The sequence below is a fragment of the Centruroides vittatus genome, unplaced genomic scaffold (genome assembly GCF_030686945.1).
Source record: "Centruroides vittatus isolate TY-2023 unplaced genomic scaffold, ASM3068694v2 contig_392, whole genome shotgun sequence".
In the NCBI taxonomy this organism is placed as follows: Eukaryota; Metazoa; Arthropoda; class Arachnida; order Scorpiones; family Buthidae; genus Centruroides; species Centruroides vittatus.
In genome coordinates this window covers 997,284-1,020,020 of record NW_027122208.1, presented here as the reverse complement: position 1 = coordinate 1,020,020, position 22,737 = coordinate 997,284, and the positions used below count along the sequence as shown (strand labels likewise).

The window sequence follows — 22,737 nt, the reverse complement described above, 5'->3', positions numbered from 1 at the left end:
AACAATTGTTTTAAAAATACAATTTAATGAACACATCTGAACATGAAGTTTTGTCTGTTAAAAAGAAGATCAAAAATATTCCACATTCCAGCAAATATGTCAAAAGAAAAGTTTAAAACTGGTTGGCAACTGAGAAGAAAATTCCAATGGTTGCTTTGATGACATCGTCAGAAATATGCCAAACTGAATCAGAAAATTTTCCAGAATCACCTGATAAAATTCAAGAAAATCAATATGAAGATAGTCTTTATCAGGGATGAAAAACCTTTTTGAGTTCTCATGCCATATAGTAAATATAATTATCTGTAAAAATGTTTGTTTGCGCCAAAGTTTTAGACTTCAAATAACAATATTCAAAGAAATTAAATTAATATACTTTAATTCAAATGAATGTAAAAATGCTAACTGAAAAAAGAGATGTGATAAACCAAAATCATATGCTATATTACAATAGTTCTCCCAATGTATCACTATGGGTATCATGCCATATGTTTGCCATCCTTGGTCTGTATCTTTCAACAAATCTCAAATTTGAGGAGCTCCATGAATACTTTGTTGTGGAATACAGAACAGATGTAATGGGTTTTGAAAATATTTTGAATACGAAGATCTGATTAATGAAATACAGTAGAGAGTCGTTTATCCGAATCAATTGGGGACTGGGGTTGTTCGGATAACCGATTATGTACGAAAAAATATATTAATATATTAACCTGTCCGACGTTGAAATTTTTCTCCGTCGCGTGTCGCTTCGTGTCGAATTTTCGTCGATTTTAAGCCTAACGAAAATTTTTATAATAATAATAATCGAGGCTATCGTATCGTTAAAAATTATTTCTTTATTTTGTACAAACAAAATAAATATATTGAAAAATATAAAAACATAAAAATTATACTTTAGAAGTAAATCTAGTATCAAAAAAGTTCGATTCGGCACGACACAGTCCGACTGGAAAGCGTTCGGATAACCGGTGTTCGGATAAACGACTCTCTACCGTATTACCAAAAAAATAGTTGGCAAATAATGCTGGATGAACAATGCTGTTTAAAAAACAAATTTAATAATTATTTTTAATAGTTTTTAAACTATCTGATTCAACAAAACTACTTTCCACTGATTGTTGCTGATAATTACTTTCATCACATAATCACTAAATTATTGTTACCAGTATATGTTAGTCTCAAAGTGATTGCAGTAAGTGTCACCTACTGTATTTTAAAATCATCATTAAGAATGTAGAATTTCCAATGAAATTTTTAGAGTATCTTCCAATTTTAAAGTCATATTTTTCATAGAAAAAGTCCTAACAGGGCCATAAACAAAACAATGTCTAGTATTAAAAAGAAGAAAAGCATACACAGAAATATCCTAATCAATTTCAAAATCACAAAATTTGAATTCCAGCTTGAAAATCATATAAAAAACTTACTTGTTCAGGATTTCCTGGATATTGCTGTTCAGCATAAGCTTTAAATTGGTGATATGTCTGTCTGTTAAGGGCTTCTTGAATTAATCTCCTGAAAATTAAATAATGCATAAATAATCAGTGTAATAAAAAGAAGAAATTTAATTTTTTTTGAAATAGATTAATGAGAAAATAATTATTAATTAATAAATATAATTTAATTTATAGACTTCTAATTAACTGTAAAAGTCCAAAAAAAAAGAAAAATAAATATGTCTGACACTATTTCAAATATGGTAAAACATATTTACAATATATTTATATTCAATATGTATTCATTAAAATCATTTTCTAGCATTAGACTCAATAATTAATATACAGTATAAGTAGGAGAAAATCAAGATTTTGTTGCTTTTATTACAATGAAAATAATCCTAACTTCAAGAACCTACAAGAAAATATAAAGAAGCATTTAGGTTTTGCTTATAGTCATTAAATATTATATTTATGAATATTCCAATGCTAACATATTCATATTCATCTTATTTCAAAAAATTACATCTATATTAACAAAAATAGTTTTTGGAAAAGCTATAAACTCACACAAAAAACCAAGAACAGTGCGTTATCACATATAATTACGATTTTCACAAACGTTTTCGAACATAAAAGTTCTTCATCAGGTGAAAAAACGGACAACTTATAAAAAACGTTCGATGGAACAGATTTTCGAAAGAGCCGTGCGCAAGATTCGAAATGTTACTCGTGCGGATGTCGTCACCGCTGCGCATGGGCGGAAGTGGAAACTTTCCTGTAATGTCGTCCGTCATATATGAGCATTTGCCATGCGACGGATAACGATAACTCCTCTTTGCTGTTAATACAATTTTTATCCCGGGCGGTTTTGTGTATGTGTACTGCCTCCATCCATCTCAAATGGTGTATAAGGGGTGTGGTGTGGATGATCCTGGCCTCGTCAAACCTTGGCTGAATATCCGGTTCCGTGGCGTAACGTGCCAAAGCGGTTGTACATCTTTGGTGACGGATGTCTGCTTTATGCTCTTTAATTCTCGCTACTAGCGATCTTTTTGTGGAGCCGATGTACCATAAGTCTTCGTCACACCTGTGGTCTTTCAGTGGGATGGCATACACTCCAGGTAGCTTGTCTTGGTTGGGGGGATCTTTGGCATTCCGTAGCAGCTGATATATATTCGGGCATCTTTTATAGGTGATGCTGACTTGTTTCTTCTTGGCAACCTCCAAATATAGCTTCCTTAAATACGGATTGTAGGTGAGCGGAATGTTGTCTTTATGCTCTGTTGTTACTTGCTCATGCTGGTTGGTTTGCGTTGACAGTTGGTAATTCCTCCATTTTTTGGTTAATTTACTTATAAGGTTGTAGTACCCATGGCTTTGAGCAATACTGCGTAACGTGTTAATCTCTTTTTGCAGAGCGTGTCTTGTTGAGGAATGGGTGTACGCCCGTTTGACTAAGGTGTTGAATGCTGCTAGTTTGTACGGTATGGGGTCACAACTCGGTACGACAACTCGAAGAGAAAATCCTTCCTAACCACCTCCACAACATACAGCTCTATAAGAGATACATGGATGACATACTCATCTTGTGGAAGAGCAAGCCGGACATAGCGGCATTCGTCGACTCATTTAATAACAACAGCTATGGCGTAACTCTGGGCCTGGAACAGGCGAATGACACGCATGTTCATTTTCTTGATCTTAGTATCATGGTTAAAGGAATCTCCATCCTCACAGAAGTGTACAGGAAACCGCTTGCAGACCAATTGTACATCCCCATAGGCTCCTGTGACCCCATACAGTACAAACTAGCAGCATTCAACACCTTAGTCAAACGGGCGTACACCCATTCCTCAACAAAGCACGCTCTGCAGAAAGAGATTAACAGGTTACGCAGTATTGCTCAAAGCCATGGGTACTACAACCTTATAAGTAAATTAACCAAAAAATGGGGGAATTACCAACTGTCAACGCATACCAACCAGCATGAGCAGGTAACAACAGAGCATAAAGACAGCATTCTGCTCACCTACAATCCATATTTAAGGAAGCTATATTTGGAGGTTGCCAAGAAGAAACAAGTCAGCATCACCTATAAAAGATGCCCGAATATATATCAGCTGCTACGGAATGCCAAAGATCCCCCCAACCAAGACAAGCTACCTGGAGTGTATGCCATCCCGCTGAAAGACCACAGGTGTGACGAAGACTTATGGTACATCGGCTCCACAAAAAGATCGCTAGTAGCGAGAATTAAAGAGCATAAAGCAGACATCCGTCACCAAAGATGTACAACCGCTTTGGCACGTTACGCCACGGAACCGGATATTCAGCCAAGGTTTGACGAGGCCAGGATCATCCACACCACACCCCTTATACACCATTTGAGATGGATGGAGGCAGTACACATACACAAAACCGCCCGGGATAAAAATTGTATTAACAGCAAAGAGGAGTTATCGTTATCCGTCGCATGGCAAATGCTCATATATGACGGATGACATTACAGGAAAGTTTCCACTTCCGCCCATGCGCAGCGGTGACGACATCCGCACGAGTAACATTTCGAATCTTGCGCACGGCTCTTTCGAAAATCTGTTCCATCGAACGTTTTTTATAAGTTGTCCGTTTTTTCACCTGATGAAGAACTTTTATGTTCGAAAACGTTTGTGAAAATCGTAATTATATGTGATAACGCACCGTTCTTGGTTTTTTGTGTGAGTTTATTGTTTATTCAGCACGGTGTGCGATTGATGAGTAAATTTGGAAAAGCTTTTCATTTTATTTACAAGTTAATAATTACATCGAATGCTAGAAAATAGTTGTGCTTAAATTTTAATTCATAATAAAACATTTGAGCTGTTAGGTAAATAAAATATTATTACGTGACTTTTGAAGACTGCATATTTAAAGGTTTAAAACAATTGTATTTACTACAATTGTGTTTTTATATTTCATATTTCTGTTAACAAATCTAAAAAAATATTATATTATTTAAAGGCTATTACTTAAAGCATATATTATAATTTCAAAATTTTGTTCCATATGAAAAATTTCAAATGAACTATGCCTTTATATATTTTACATAAATCTTTCATTTTGTATTATTATGTTGGGTTAAGTGAGATATACTTGGTTAACACCGGTGGCTGTGTACTATGCCGGACCAAAGTCAAGGCATAGTAACCAAAACAGAAATTAAAGAAGTGTATCAGTGTGTGTGTGTTGTATTCAGGAATTTTCTCACAATATGACATGTATTCAATATAGTGGCCTTCTGTAGTGTGATGTATGTGTTTCTATTCAATTGTAACGTGCCCAGGCTTTTGTGCAGTGTGTGTGGTATGACACCAGTAGAGGAGAGAACAACAGGTACAATAAGCACCCTATCCATCCTCCACAGATGCCTTATTTCCTGGGTGAGTTCTGTGTACTTGCTAATTTTTTCAGTGCATGCATTTTGTATATTGTGAGTGTTTGGAATGGATATGTCTATAATGTATGTGATTTTATTGTGTTTGTCAATGAGTGTGATGTCTGGTCTGTTGTGGTAAATTGTTTTATCTGTGATTATGGCTCTGTCGTAGTACATTTTGTGCGTGTTGTTTTCCAATACTGTCTGTGGAATGTATTTGTAGTATGGTTCGTGGATGTCTACTAATTTGTGTTTCTTTGCAAGCTCTTGGTGTATTATATTTGCTACTTGATTATGTCTGTGTAAATAATCTGTCTGTGCCGAGAGCTTGCAACCAGAAGTGATGTGTTGTATAGTTTCTGGCATGATGTGACATTTTCTGCACGTGTCATTTGTGAGTGTTGCATCTTTGAGTATGTGTTTTCTGTAGTTTTTAGTATTTATGACCTGATCCTGTATGGCGATCATGAATCCTTCAGTCTCTCCAAAGAGGCATCCCCGAGCTAACCGGCTGTTTGACGCAGTTTTGTCAACAAAATCCTGGGCTAGATCATAAGGATGCCTGCCATGGAGTGCCTTTTGAGCCCACAATTGCTTAATGGTGTCTATGCTTTTTATATGTAGTGTTGTGTCCATATGATGTGAGTGTAAGTTTAATGGTGTGTTATTTGAGTCTGCTAGAGTTACTGCTTTATGTAATTGTGATGTTTCTTGTTTTTTGTAGAAAAACTCTCGCAGTGACTGTATTTGTTTGTAGTGAAGGTTAACTATGTCAATCAGGCCACGTCCGCCATCTTTACGTGGAAGGGTTAATCTTTCTGTGGCGGATTTAGGATGATGTTGTTTATGCTTAGTAAGTGTAGTTCTTGTTTTCCTTTGGAGTTGCTCAAGATCTGTGTGAGTCCAATGTATAACTCCAAAAGAATATGTGAGTACTGGAATGACATATGTGTTTATTGCTTTGACTGTGTGTTTTGCATTTAACTGTGTTCTGAGAATAGCATTTAACCTACTTTGGTATTCTTTAATTAATCTTTGCTTTATTTGTGTATGTTCTGTTAGTTTGGCCTGTTGGAATCCTAAATACTTGTAGAACTCGCCCTCTTCCATGGATTCAATAACGTCTCCATTTCCAAGCGCAAAATCTTCTTTCTTCAGGATTCCTTTTTCTATGTGAAGTGTTTTGCATTTATCTAGGCCAAATTCCATTTGTATGTTCTTGGTGTATGAATGTGTGATTTGTAGGAGTTGATGAAGTTGTTTTTGTGTGGATGCATAAAGTTTTATGTCATCCATGTACATGAGATGTGACAGTGTAAACTGTGTTGTTTTTTCGTGTCTGATATTGTAATCATATTGCGTGTTGTTTAACATGTTGGATAATGGGTTCAAGGCTAAGCAGAACCAGAGAGGACTCAAGGAATCTCCTTGAAAAATTCCTCGCCTAATAAAAATTTGGTTTGTTTGTATGGAAGTGTTACTAACCCTGAGATGTAGTGTTGTTCTCCAGTGCTGCATGGTGTTTTGGAAGAATGTAATGAGTGATGGATGTATTTTGTACATGTGTAGAATATGTAGCAGCCAACTGTGTGGAACACTGTCGAATGCTTTTCTGTAGTCTATATATGCCATGTGTATGTTTCTGTGTTGTTTGTGTGCTTGCCATAGAATGACTGAATCTATGAGTAACTGTTCTTTGCAACCCCTGTGATTTCTACGGCAACCTTTTTGTTGTTCCGTGAGAATGTCGTGTTTTTCAATATGTTTGTATATTTTGTTTGCGATACAGGATGTCAATAATTTGTAGAGTGTTGGAAGACATGTAATTGGTCTGTATTGTGTGGGGTCTGTGGTATTGTTGTTTTTAGGTTTCATGTAGGTGATGTCCTGAGTAAGAAAATTTGGCATGTCTTGTGGATTGATGATGATGTGTGTTAGGTGTTTAGCTAGTTCCTGGTGCAGTGATGTAAACTTTTTGTACCAGAAATTGTGAATGTTGTCTACACCAGGTGTCTTCCAGTTGTGTGTTCTGTTGACAGTGTATTGGAAATCATGTATGTTTATTTCAGCACAGGGCATAGTTGGTATGTTGTGCAAGTTTCTGTTCTCCTCCTCGATCCAGCCTGCATCAGCATTGTGCGTGACAGCACTGGACCAAAGAGAAGACCAATATGTTGTGAGTTCTTCTTCTGTTGGTGTGCCACTGTGCTGTGTATCAGTGTTTGCTTTGTTATTAATTTGTCTGTAAAAGAGTTTTTCATTGTTTGTAAATAATTTATTTTGTTGTTTTTGTAGTGTACATGTTTTGTATCGTTTGAGTCTACGTGCTTTGGCAGCAAGTTTTTGTTTTAGTGTATCAATGTATTCTGTAATGCGTGCGTTGTGATGTTTGTGTTTTGTGTGTGTTTTTATTTTCTTGAAAATGTTTTTGAGCTGTTTCCTTAATTTGGGTGTTATGTTGTTTTTAGTGTATTGTGTCAGCCTGCCTAATTGCTGTCTAATGTCATTTATTTGTATTTCTATTCTTCTCTGCCAGGCAGGCTTGTGATAGAATTGTGTTTTCTGTGTATTTGTCTGTGATTGAACTTTCAGTCCATGGTGTGTCACCACTGTGACTGCCCCAGCATAAACTAATGTATGAATGTCTGCAGAGTGTAGAAATTGAATGAATGTAGTGTGGTAGTAAGTGAGTGTTTACATAATTTAATGTTTTTCCAACTTCCTTTGATGTGTTGATTTTTGGTATTCGTGGTCGTTGTGTGGGATCTGTGCCTGTATATTTAGTGAGTGTTTCCTGAAATATAAGTGAGAGCGTATTAACTAAATCCATGTCTATGTTATCAGTGATTGACGAGGAAGTGTCTGTAGTATCATTAGTGGTAATTGTTGTATGTGTGTTATTATCAATGCTTGTTGCTGGATTATCCTGACAGGTTACGTAATCTTCATTAATGTTAGATGTTTCTGTCTGTTGATGTATTTGATCAGCCACCTGTTGTTTGATAAGTTCAAGTGTTGTTTGTGGAATAAGGTTGTTGTGTATAATTGTTCTTTTTTGATCAACAACCCTTTGTTCGGTGACAGTGAGATGAGGATACTGTTGTGTGAATCTATGGTGTAGTTGTTGTCTGTATGCTGTCATGTTTGCTTCGAGTTTTGTGATTGTGTAGTAAGTACGGATGATAAACTCGTTCATTTCTACTGTCCATTTCATCCGTTGGCGTGGTTTTCCAGCCTTTACGGTCTGCGGATGCATTGCCACAGAAACACCAAGGCTGGGTTAGTTCCTCACATCTGTTGAGGGCATTGCAGTAGCCATGCTTGGGCCGGTGCTGCTTTCGCCACCGGTAATCAAGGGAGACTGTGGCCTATTTTTCGAACGTGAGCCTCTGCCTAACCCACAAACGCGGACCTTGTTAACTCGGGCAACGTCCGAGCCGGTATCACATTTAGATCTAGTTATTACCATAATAAATATCTCCACAGAATGTGGGTGTGGTCACTCTTAGCTTCATTTCTCCCCATAGACCTTACTGGCATGGGTGTCCCTACCAGGAGCTTGTGCTCCAGCCTGTATTGCCCTATGGATCAGTAAAATTACTGGGCTCTCCCACCACAACCAGGTGGTGACCATGGGAGAGTATTATTATTATTATTTAAAAGATAACAAAAGATAAATCTAAAAACTCTCTCGATACTCCAGCTTCTTTGTTTTGTTTTAATTCATTTCTAAATGAATTTATAGCTTATAATAACTTTAAATCCTTTAAGAAGTAAAACCTGTCTGTTGTTATTACAGATAAAAACATTTAATTGAAGAGTACTTTTGACAGTATATAACTGTCTTCAGATAATATGGTGGATAGAATGTTAAAAATCTAAAGAGAGTACACATTTTAAAACTGCTTTTTGCATATGAGTGATTTGAAAATTACTCAAAAGATTAAGTGCATATATAGTAATTAAGAAATTAGAATATTTACTTTTTGATTAATAAATTAATTTATGATCCTAACTCAATATATTATTGTGAGAGTTCGAATTGACCGGCAAAATAAAAATGTAGATTAGTCATTATCTTGACATCAATAACCAAATTCCAAACCAAAAACTGACCCGTCTTAGGGGATTGACCGTACCTATCGCCACCCCTCAAACCGCGAAACTCAAAACTGAGTCACACTCGGAACTAAAGACAAAATTTGCCTATTGGCGAGAAAATTAACGAGGGGACGAAATAAAAAGGAGGGGAGCAAGAACCAAGGGGTCGTCGCTCGTAGCTCCCACCTCTAGTCGAACTCGAAGCCTCGAACGCCTCTTACTTGTTGAGGTATGACGACCATTTGTTTGTAAACTCACTCTCGGGTTCGAACTTTCCTATGTTAGTACGTAATATCTCTGTCAATATTATTCGGTGTAACTGTTCGTTATCGTTTCGTAATAAATTCTGTTTGTTCTTGTAACTGGTGTCATTTTTTCGAATCTCGCCTCTGTCTTATCAACGATCCCGCTCTTTCCTCCTCCACTCGACCTGACAAATAATTAGTTCCAGACTGGACAAGCCATCCTTGACAGTGGGCAGGTCATAACTGACCTGTGAACCGAGAAAAGGAGGTCCGACTCCGTCTGACCTCCCGGTGGTCCCACATTATGTTTAACATGACTATCAAATAATTATAATAAAATCAAAATAATTTAATTCAAATGTCAAACAGTAAGAAAATTATAATCAAATAATTTATTTCATTTATTATATTTATTATCATGTAATTCAAAAGTCTATAAAAATCAAAGCATTTTATCTGAGTATATTTTGAAGTCAAAAGGATCAGAAGAAAGAAATGACCTATTTATTAAAATATGGTTAAATATATATAGTAAAATGTTAAATTTCATTTATATTTTGAATTAAAATGCATAATAATTACATAGACTATCATTATGAGTAATGTGTATGAAACTTTATATATTAAAAATTTACATGGAAAATGGTGAGTTTCAAGTGACTTGTTCCTAAGTTATTTCAATTACAAATACAATCTGAGAAAACAGTAATCTGAATTCATGTTTTCAGAACTTCACAATATGGAAACACAAAAATACAGTTCAGTATTGTAAATAATACTCAATACTCAAAATTAAATATACAATATTGTAAAATACAGGGCAGCCCAAAAACAGGTAACCAAAGTTTATTGCTCATGTATGTGTTTATTGTAAGTGTCATTTGGGGCAATGTATCACATGGAGGGAATATGGACTTCTTGGAGGCCACTTTTCCAGAACATGTTACATTGAAGGATAATATTCAACATAAGAGGAATTTCACCTGACAAATGTAATGCCACAGTGGAGAATACTGTACAGCAAATGGAGCTATACTTGAAACATGATGGCAGATGTGGAGTATATAGTTTCCCATCAACAGAATTAGATCTTACTTACTTGTTAGTAAAGTGTACAATATATTGCTCTCTTGTGTTTCGGTACTGTACTTTTTTTGGGCCACCCTGCAGAATTTTTATTTATTAAAAATTGTATTTTACAAATCATTTATTACACATTATATTTTACTTATATCAACTATATTTTACTATTACATTATGTTCTTTAAATTATAAATATACAAATTATATTTTATAATATTCAGTATTGTACAATTTTTACAATATTGAATAAAAGTGAAAAATTTAACATTATACGAATAATAATTTTAGCTGTAATAAAGTATTATATTAGAATAACATTTTAATATGTTAAAGAATTGCTTACTCATGATTGTAGCATTGTAAATGTTTATGATATTGTACATTAGTATTATTATGTAAGTTTTGATTAGCAACGAGTATAACGTGAGGATTTATCATCCTTGAAGTAGTCCTCTGAAGAAATATCAAATGATCTGAATTATCATTTGATATCTCATGGTATCAAAAAAATACCCGTTTTTTCTTTGTGAAGTAATTTTCAATGACAGTTTGTGCAGTTTTTTCATAAAATATATGGTAAATGGTAACTTTTTCATTGGAGAAAAAGAGGAAAGAAGAAAACCAAAGAAAAAAAAATTTTGTAATAATTTAATCATTATATTTACCATTGAAAATTAAAAACTTAAATTACAATGATGAAAATTGGCTAATGTTTTCAAAAAATTTCATGTACAAAGAATTATGAATGAAAAACATTTTAATTTATCTTGTGAAATCTTATATATTTAAATTTAATTTAAATATATTGAATGAATTTAATGAATTTTATAATAACAATATATTCAAAATTTACTTTTGTTGAGCTTGATGTTGCAGCTCTTGTAATTCTTGCAACCTTGTTTCTTCTTCCAATCTTAATCTCTCTTTTTCTTCTTCTTCTCTGCGTTTCTGTTCTTCAGCTTCCTTCCTATTATATTTAATAAAATATCCTAAAATTATTTATATAATTTAGTTTATTACATAATAAAAATTGAATTATGACTATTTACAAAAATTACATAATAATTTTTCTATTAATATTAATCACCAGATATTAAAGATCCTATGGTCCATAAATCAAGGCAACGTTCCTTCCTTTCCACAAATATTTTATATACTAGATGATTGTAATTAAAGTATTTTTATTCAATATTATCAAGAAAGAAATTTAGCAGTCTAAATGCATCCAAATCTGGTAATAGTAACATTTCAATACATGTGAAAAACATTTCTGTAAAATAAATGCAGTGAAATTTATTTGAAAAATATATCTCATGATTATGTTGAAACCTTAGTAATAAAGGGGATTTTGCTCAATGTGATCTCCCCATTCTGAAGATGTAAAATTTGAAAGCAATGAACAGTGTGTTAAATGAACAACCATAATTGATTCTTTGTAATGCTTCTCCCTTATCATCTTTTAAGGCTGCCAAATTTGAAACATGACCTCTACAAAACCACACTTTTTAAGTGTCCCCACAATCAAACATCGCACGTTTTCATTGCCTCCTGGGCTCTTCCTCAGGCCAATTCTGGATTTGATAATCGAACAGCATAAATAAATGGAACGTGTTCCGTAATTTAAACGATCGAGTACGTTGGGCAACCGCGTGCCGTTCCAAATATTTAAATTTTCTTTTATTCCGTTTGGGAACGATGTGCGCCTCCTATGATAAATACGCGTGACGTCAACTGATTTACGGCCTTTCTTCTAATAAAAACTGCCAAGCAGTGGAGAGTTTCCTTTCTTCCTTGAAATTAATACATGTTGTTGTGCGATCGGCTTTATAAATTTCAATTTCCTCCAGAGTTCTCAGATGTTCTTGATGTTGGGTGGTGCGGATCACCTTTGCCTCGTTAAAATTCGGTGTTATATCCGGGTTTGCTGCATACGTTGACAATGCCGTTGTGTATTTATGGCGGGTAATGTCGGATTTATGCTCCTTTATTCTAGTGCATAGTGGGCGTTTAGTGGACCCTATGTACAGTAATTGTTTCTGCCATCTGTCGTCCTGTAGAGGGATACTGTACACTCCCGGAAGCCTATACGGGTTAGGTGCGTCTTTTCCGTTTCTCAATAGGCTGTATATGGAAGGGTTTCTCCGATAAGCGATTTTAATTCCCCTTTTTTTCGCAATTGTGTTGTATATTGTTTTAAGGTGCGGGTTGTATGTCATCGGGGTCCTTTCTGTGTTTTCTTCTCTGGTAACTTTTTTCACTACGCTTTCTTGGTTTGTTATACTGCTTGTATGGAGGTGCCGGTTATATAACTTTTTTACGATGTTAGTGTAACCGTGCTCTCTTGCTATTCTATTAATAAACGTTAATTCCTGTTGTAGAGCATCGTTTGTGGAAGAGTGCGTGTAGGCTCTTTCTATTAAAGCCCTAAAGGCAGCCATTTTATAGGAGTAGGGGTCACAGGAATCGAAGGGGATGTACGATGGTATGGTTGTAGGTTTTCTGTAGACCCTCGTTTGTAGTATCCTTTTTTCGATCCTTATTTCTATATCCAAGAAGTGGATTATTTCAGGACTGTGTTGCTCCATTTCCAGTTGTAGGCCATAGGGGTTGTCGTTCATGGCCGTTTTAAACTGCTTTAGGTCCGGCATCGATTTCCAGAGGATAATGATGTCATCTATGTATCTTCCGTATAAAATTATGTTTGAGAGAAACGGTGACAGTGTTTTGGCTTCCAATGCTCTAATTACCATTTCACATAGGTCCCCGGATAGCGGACTCCCCATGGGTACACCCCTCTCCTGTGCATAAGCCTTTCCTTTGAATTGGAATACTGAACTATAACACGCCAAATGGGCTAACTCTAAAACTTGATGGTGCAGGCTGTCATCATTTACTTTCTCCATGAGGAAATCTCTCAGTGCACAAAAACAAGGTTCTATTCTAATTGAGGGGTATAACGATCTAAAGTCCCATACTGTGGCATAACCGGGTGTGTCTATGCCTTTAAGTTTTTGTATCAACTCTTTCGGACTTGAGATATTGAACTGATAGCCATTCAGATGTGTGGATAACATATTATGCACTGATTTCTCCAGTTTAATAGTAGGAGCTCTTCCTTTGTCCACTATAGGTCTTAGCTCATGGCCTTGCTTATGCGTTTTAGCAAAAGCGAAAAGTTTAGGTACGTCCGGAGCGTCCGTAATGATGTTTCTCATACTCAGCTTCTTTGCGAGTTTGGTGTTGGCGAACCGCTTAACTCTCGCTTGCATTTTATCTACCCAGTTTGCTTCCATCTCTGTGCATTGCGTTGCGGAGAGGTATTCATTTAATTCTCTCTCATACGTATCCCGCTTCATTAAAACCATTATTTTGGCTTTATCTGCCCTTGTTACGACTATATCGTTAGATTTTATCCATTTGGAGGCTTGGCTTAGTTTATGTTTAAGCTGCATGATCTCCTTTGACTGTTTAGCGCTATTAATTCTTAAAGCAGATAGCCATCTGTAATATTCTTTTTGGTTGTGAGAAAGACCTCTTAAAAGGTTTTCTAGGTCTGGGATACAAGATTTGACCGTTTCATTTGGGGAAGGTGGTGGTACAAATGCTGGGCCAAGTTTTAGTATCTGCATAACAAATTCTGGAACTTGTATATTATCCCAAACTACTACCGGTGCTTCAGTCTTACTTAATCTCTTTGGTACTTGGAATTTTAGAATCCATTGCATTTTTTGATTAAAATGCACCTTCAGTTTATACTTCAGCCTATTTTGGATGTTAATCTGCTTCGCATTTTCAACTTTTAAAACATTCGGATCCCACTGGAATAAATCGTTCTCTACTTTCACAATTTTGGCTATCGCCGAGTATACATTCTTCCTGGTGCATCTGATTGCCCTTGTAAGGCACATCCATCGTACTTTGTTAATTATAGGCTCATTACCTGGAGGTAGTCGTACTCGGAAAATGGTCATCGGGAACACTCCGTTATTTTTACAATTGATCAAGAAACCAGTTTGCCATGAACGACAACCCTATGGCCTACAACTGGAAATGGAGCAGCACAGTCCTGAAATAATCCACTTCTTGGATATAGAAATAAGGATCGAAAAAAGGATACTACAAACGAGGGTCTACAGAAAACCTACAACCATACCATCGTACATCCCCTTCGATTCCTGTGACCCCTACTCCTATAAAATGGCTGCCTTTAGGGCTTTAATAGAAAGAGCCTACACGCACTCTTCCACAAACGATGCTCTACAACAGGAATTAACGTTTATTAATAGAATAGCAAGAGAGCACGGTTACACTAACATCGTAAAAAAGTTATATAACCGGCACCTCCATACAAGCAGTATAACAAACCAAGAAAGCGTAGTGAAAAAAGTTACCAGAGAAGAAAACACAGAAAGGACCCCGATGACATACAACCCGCACCTTAAAACAATATACAACACAATTGCGAAAAAAAGGGGAATTAAAATCGCTTATCGGAGAAACCCTTCCATATACAGCCTATTGAGAAACGGAAAAGACGCACCTAACCCGTATAGGCTTCCGGGAGTGTATAGTATCCCTCTACAGGACGACAGATGGCAGAAACAATTACTGTACATAGGGTCCACTAAACGACCACTATGCACTAGAATAAAGGAGCATAAATCCGACATTACCCGCCATAAATACACAACGGCATTGTCAACGTATGCAGCAAACCCGGATATAACACCGAATTTTAATGAGGCAAAGGTGATCCGCACCACCCAACATCAAGAACATCTGAGAACTCTGGAGGAAATTGAGATTTATAAAGCCGATCGCACAACAACATGTATTAATTTCAAGGAAGAAAGGAAACTCTCCACTGCTTGGCAGTTTTTATTAGAAGAAAGGCCGTAAATCAGTTGACGTCACGCGTATTTATCATAGGAGGCGCACATCGTTCCCAAACGGAATAAAAGGAAATTTAAATATTTGGAACGGCACGCGGTTGCCCAACGTACTCGATCGTTTAAATTACGGAACACGTCCCATTTATTTATGCTGTTCGATTATCAAATCCAGAATTGGCCTGAGGAAAGAGCCCAGGAGGGGCAATGAAAACGTTCGCCATTTAGAAAAATAGTTCGCACCGGTTATCGGTTTTAGAAGGTATTTAAGATGTAAAATTTGAAAGCAATGAACAGTGTGTTAAATGAACAACCATAATTGATTCTTTGTAATGCTTCTCCCTTATCATCTTTTAAGGCTGCCAAATTTGAAACATGACCTCTACAAAACCACACTTTTTAAGTGTCCCCACAATCAAACATCGCACGAATTAAGATCTGGAGAATGAGGTGATTAAGTAGTAGAAAACATCTAACTAATCACTCTGTTCTTGAAGAATTGTCACAAAGTTCTACATCATAGTGTAAGTACACCGTGTCCAACATGGAGGTGCTCCAACTTGCTTGAAAGCAGTTGACTCAAAGCATTGTCGCCATTTCAGTTAGGATATAACAAAAGTGTTGAGCATCATTGGGTATGTCTGGGCCATCACAGAGTATGTCACAGGCCCATTCAGACTAGCTTCTTCAAAGAAGAACAGTTCTAGTTTAAATGTGGTTATAAATCTACATCAGACTAATTGTGTGAATGCAGTAAAATCTGTTGGTTTTTCTGTGACTCAAATGCAACAGTTACAGATGTTCACTATTCTACTGAGTTAAAAATGTGCTTCCGTGCTTTACAGGATCTTCCATGGCCAGGACACATCTACGTCCATTCTGGCAAGAGATCAATGTAAAGGTTAGTCGGGTTTCCCTATCGACGGAAAGCAATTGCCGATTGTAGCCGATCTTATATGGATAACACACACCAGCTTTCAAAATATTTTCTACACTGTGTTATACATACCGTACATCTGACTGCCATAACATTGCACATTCAGTGAGAACCAGAAACATTATTCATTAACTGATCAAGAACAGCTGCAGTAACATCTTCAATTACTTGTGAAATGGTATGTTTTCTCTTTGAGCAAGATGACTCAGACATTCAGATTCTTGAAACTGAGTGAACATTCTCTTGAGAGCTTGTAGAGTCCTTGGTCCTCAGCACAATTTCTTATGACACTGAAATTCCCAAAGTGTAATCATAGATTGCCATTGTAGCTGTGGCCTCTTTACACACAATCAATACAAATGACATTTGATAGCTGTGGCCTCTTTTATACACAGAACTTGGCTTAACATATATACTTATGCAAAGGAACTGCTTTTTCATTGTTTGTAGTGCCTAAAGTGTCTCAGTGATACTAATTTATTTTTATGGAAATATCTTCCACTTCTCCTGAAATGTCACCATACCAGAAGTTTACCAGTCTAAATGCAACCAAATTTCTCTAGACTGCATTGAATAGGGGTACTTTAAGATCATCCGGTAAATTAGATATAAACATTAAAACTTCAAAAATTAAAATAGTTGCAATTTTTGAAGTAAATAATTTTTAAAATAAAAAACATTTATGTCTAAAATTAATGATGATAAAATTGTATTTAAACTTGCAGTTAATTTATTTTGTTTCTATAATCTGATTATAGAGCTATAAATTTCTTACGTAAAAGTTTCATTATTATTTTTCAGAAAATAACTGTGACAGCAAATAAAAAGCAATTTTTAGGATTATTCATGACAAGATCTTACTAAGGTAACCTTAAATTCATTGAACAATCAAACTCTTAAAAAAAAGCATGCTCTTACATACGGGGCAAAACTGCATTATATTCCACAAAGTATCTAAAAATTCACTTTATTAAAAAACTTTTATAGTGTCAGAAGCAACTTTTTCTCTTATTATTTTTGATAATGGTTACCACAGAGATATCAATGAATAATTACTCTATCAGTACATTTAATACTGACACAGCAGTACAGTGCTCTTATAAGCCAAAACAAGATGCCTCACATATAAAAGCAAGTTCTTATTTGTGTAGAAATAAGACATCTATTTGTTTATAATCTATGCATTTGTTTGAAGTTCAAAACATCCATCATAATAAGATAAATTTTTTCTGTAATTTATTCTGGAGTTTTACCATATTATACATAATATAAGGACTGATGAAGGGCATATGGCCCAAAATGCATTTCCTTTTATAAAAAATAGAAAATAAAATTACTTTTTCCATCAAGAAAGTGTTCCTGCGTGATAAGTTCTCCATAGAAATTTTGCTTAATTCCAAAGCACAGAGAAAATAAATTTAAGTCAAAAAATATATAGTTGATTAGCTGGAATAATATACAAATGTAAGTGTATGAAAACTATTTACATCTTAAAAAAGAAAAGTGTTCATCAAATTTAAGACTCAAAATATAAGAAAGATTAGAAAACTAAAAGATTTTTTTATATAACTTTTAGATATACTTTTAACTACAAAATTCTTTTAAGATATCAAATATACAAACAAACAAAATAATATTTAAGCAAACCAAATAATAAAATACTCTTCAGATTATAAGAGAAAAGGACATTTTGAATTTATATCATATTGAATATTGATATCATTCTCTTCATTACCCATAAACAGATAAATATACAAAAAAGACTAGCATGAGTGAAGGTGTTTTGAAAAAGAAAACGAGAGTAAAAATTATTTAAATTCTACATTAAAAAAATAAATTTGAGTTTATTGAAAATCAGTAAAAAATAATCATATGATTTGAACTAAATATAGATCTAAATTTAAGAATATCATCAGAATTGATTTAATGATTTTGAATACTGAATATATTAATAAGTAGTAGGAAAAAACAGATTTTTTCACTTTTTTTTTCTACAGTTGAAAAAAACATGTTTGGAGATTTAGTTTGGTTTAGTTAATTTTATGTGTAACTTTATTATTTTACTGCATTATTAATATTATTATTTCTCATGTTTAAACCTTATAAAACAATAGATTAAAACTGTGACATCATTTCCTGTTTAACAAAAGCAAGCCTCTATCAACTTTACTCTATATCATTAAATAAAACTTTTATTTCTTCACATTTATTTTCACATATTTTACATACTGTGTCCTCATAAGCAAATAAGCTTCAGACATTACTGCACGTGGATGAAAAAACAAGTGATATGATTATGGGGTAGCGAGTCGTAGCGTTTTATTTTTTTAATTGTTAGTATTATGGACATTAACGTTATTAATTTTCTCGTGCGTTCGTGTTTCTTATACTTCAAATGTCACAATACCACCATATCTAAAAATAAATATGAAGAAAATTTTATTTAATAACCTAAGAGTTAAATCTACAGAGCTCGTTTTCCATAAACAGGAAATGACATCACAATTTTTAATCTCTTGTTTCATAAATTCAAATATGAGGAATAATAATAATGGAGTAAAATAATAATGTTATACATAAAAGACGAAACTAAAATTTCAAAGAATCAAACCTACGTCATCTAGCTCCATTGCTTAGCCTCTTCTTCACTTGGCTATTGCCACTCTTGGAAATGAAACTTCAAAGACATAAACTAAACCCTAAATTTTCACATGCCCATTTTTTGGAAAGGCTCAAAAAGTGGGTCCTATTATTTAGACAAGGAGCTACTTGTGTTTAAGGCTATGCGCTCACCAACTTTCGTTCAAATTGGAAACCCAAATGTCTGGCCTCTCCTTGTAAATGACAGTTTAACATGTTACTTTTGCTTTCCAGATGCCAAACTGATAAGGCTACTGGTAACTTATTATACTGTATAGTTTTTATATTAATTCAGAATATTTACATTTTAAAATATTTCAAATGAAAGATAATCTATTTTAAACTGAAGACTGATTATAAGCTTTTTCTAAATATATACATTTGTTTTAAGATATAAAATTTTGGTTTCAATATTATTGAATTATCTATCTTATGAAATTACAATCTTCAGTTTTAATTTTCTTAATCAAGATTAAAAATTAAATAAACTACTAGAATAGTAGTGTATACTATCCAGATTAAATTGACTAATTCACTTTTAGGGAATTATTTTTAGCATTGGTATATAATTCACAACTCTGTTTTTAACTAAAATGTAAAAAATATAACTATTAATTGCTTAATTTATTGTTCAAATACATACAGTGTATTAAAATTTTGATTACTAGAACTAAATTTAATATAAATACATAAATTTTTATTACATTTGCAGTTAATAATTTTTCCAGGTATGTCAAGAAGAGTTACAATTATATCATCATTTATTTATATCAAATACTATTGAATATCATAATTACGGTTCATTGTTCTGTTTTAAATATTTAAGTAACTTTAGTGATTGAACTGCATAATATATAACTTGTGATAGTTTTTCCTCTATCTAAATTTTATTTAAATATAATAACAGCATTTAATTTACCTTTGTTTACTTATGTAACATCTATTACTGTGTTTGTATCATTTAATAACAATCAGTTTATTGACTTATAAACGTAAAATGTTATATGTAACAATCAAGATAAAATTACAACGAATTTGTAAATTAATAATACTGATTTACAGAATAAATACAAATTTTTCTTAATTTAAACTTGTTTTTAATGTTGTTACATTTTATATGTCATTATTATTTTATAGTGGTTTAAACAGATTTAATTTTATATCAAAATTTTCCATAAATCACTCTTTATTTATATTTTTTTAATTTGATAATCACTGATAAAATATCTTAAATTAATTTACACCATTATTAAAACTTGAACAATAAGAAATATTAATCCACTAAAATCAAGTATTTACTTACAATATTTCAACATTGTTATAAAATTGGTTTTTCTAATTATCTTCTAAAATGTTTTACATACCTAATTCTTTCTTTTTCTTCTAAATCACATTTATGTGCTAAGACGTATGGTCTGAAAAGTGAACAAGTTGAGTCAAGTAATTTAATAAATTCGCTCATAGCTGTTTCTTTAACCATGTCTCCTAATGAAGCCCATGCCTGCCTAAAAATATTTTTAAAATAAAGTAAGATTTTAAAAAATAACAATCATTTATCATTAATATTAATTAATTACCTTCTATCTCTACCAATAACATCTAAATAGCCTACAGGTGGAAAATTTTCAGGTCTAAACTGTCCATGATTTACTTGTTGCATATAAGCTACAAGAGATAACTTATCTTTATATGACAAATGAATTGCCTTGCCTTCTTTTTCTATAAATAAATAATAAAAATTACAAACAAAATCATTTGACATTGTTATTATTACTTAAATTATATTCAGTTCAGTATTTTCAACCAAATAATTTTCAAAATTTTAAAAAATATCTCAAAATACTATATTTGAATTTTCTTAATTATAAAATTGATAATATATTATTAAAAGATATGAATTAATTATTACATTACTTCATTCAAAAGAGATTCAAAGCCATAAACAGGAATTAACGTAAACAGATTTAATGCAGAGTCAAAATAGTTTTTACTTTATTGTGAAGCTTCCAAACTCCTATTTCAGATCAATAAGCTATTCAAATATCTCAATGCAATTAGAAAACGCTATTCAAATGCAAATATTTTTGTTAACTATATAATTTTTAATTGAAAAGTCAGAAAAAGTTTGTTAAAATTAAAATATAGAATTTCTCTCTTAATACATTTCATGCAAAATATTAAAAGATATTGGTTCAAAAATTCTATAATTTTTAGAAAAGAAAATTATCTAAAAGACTATATGTATAGATAAATCTATAAAATAAAAAAAAACTGAAAATTAAATCTTTATGTTGTTCCCAGAATGAAAATGCAATGTTCTTTTTAAGTAGTTATTTCAAAAATGTAAATTCAACAAAATTATTTCTAACAAAAAAAAAAATATTGATATGATTTTAAAATTAATTACTTAAATTATCTAAAGGAAAATTATATATAATCAAATATATGGAAATTTTTCTATTATCTGGTAACAGAAGAAATTTTCATTTTGTATGTTTTTGACAGCTAAATACTCTTCACTTATTCAAGTGTCATATAAATGAAAAGATAATATTAATAGGTCTTATGTAATTCAATGTTGAAAACATATATATGCATGTAATCACCAAAATTTATCATACTCATTAATAAATTTAATAGCTACATATAAAAAATTAACATATTTCAAATGAGTTTATAGATATAGCAATACTTCCTAATATTTGTAATAACAGAATAAAATTTATGTATTTAAAAGTCAACATCTGTTCAAAGAGTAAGTCAAAAACAAATTTATTGCCCAAGAAATTTTAAATTAAATTAAATTAAAAACTTACATATTTACTGTTCCCTAATATATGTATACATACATTTTTAAAAAAAAAGTTTCCATTATATATAATAATAATTAAAAATCAAAAACATGAAAATTTTCTTATTTGTTTGAATGATAAACATTTTTTTTTTTAATACAAAAAGCTCCATTCATAAAATTTCAATTTTTGAGATAAAAGTATAAGATCCTTAACATTTTTGAAAGGCATTTACTGCTGTAATTTCCCAAGTATAAAATCTATAAATGTTTTTCTTTTATAAAACTATAAATGTTCTTTTATTCAAAACTGAAATTTTAAAAATATGTACAAGTATATTAAAAGTTTTTAAATATTGGGAATGTTGCAAGACAATTTTTAGATAATACAACAACATACTGTCAACAATCAACATATGCAATTTTAATGTAGAACCTGAAGAAACATTGACAACAAATAGAAAACTGCATGTAGACAATCAATAATACTAGAACAGAGCTTGTCTATGCTTATTATTCTTATCTGAACACTATCACTTAAGTACATGAATAATAAAATATCTAAATATCAGATTTTTCTGTGGTAAATTTATGCTAAAAAATCTGGAATTTAGCTTTCTGGTGATTAAAATTCAGGCTTGATTATTATACATGAATAAATAAGATTGATAATCTCACCACCCCATAATCTGTAGAAAAAATTTTAAAATATTATTTAGAAAAATAAGTCACAAAAATATTATATAAATTTAGTAATTATATTTTTTCAACCATTTGCATTTATCTATTATAAATTTTACAAGTCAATATGATTCAGCACCTATGATAAAAACAGAATTTTTTCTATAATACTGACAGAAAAAAATTATATACTTGTATATTGAGGATGTAGAGAAAAGTATGTTTATGCAAAGTGATGTGTTTATAATTATTATAATTAAAAGAATTGCTTATTGCTGTTATATGGTATTATAAATACCACATAACTAAACAAAATTAGATATATGTACTGAATGTCACTAATTTTATTTCATAAATAAATTTTTAAACAATTCTAAATTGTTTTCAAATAAATATAATTTCTTATAAATTATAACTAAAGTTATGGAAAAGTTAAAAGTTACATGGCATTACAAAGTGACATTTAGCATAATAAATTTTCCAATTTGGGCCTAACATTTTACACATTTATTT

The 22,737-nt window shown here is 32.5% G+C and overlaps 1 protein-coding gene across 1 annotated transcript in view; it reads right to left on the bottom strand.

Annotated features, from left to right (window-relative positions):
* Nucleotides 1-22,737, bottom strand: part of LOC136975980 (Golgi resident protein GCP60-like) — a 35,475-nt gene that overhangs the window by 5,535 nt on the left and 7,203 nt on the right. The window contains exons 2-5 of the mRNA XM_067271175.1: nt 20,330-20,471; nt 20,117-20,257; nt 11,140-11,253; nt 1,431-1,518 (exon numbers count right to left, since the gene is read on the bottom strand). Of these exons, the coding sequence (XP_067127276.1) occupies nt 1,431-1,518; nt 11,140-11,253; nt 20,117-20,257; nt 20,330-20,471 (485 nt within the window). The remainder of the gene's footprint in view (nt 1-1,430; nt 1,519-11,139; nt 11,254-20,116; nt 20,258-20,329; nt 20,472-22,737) is intronic.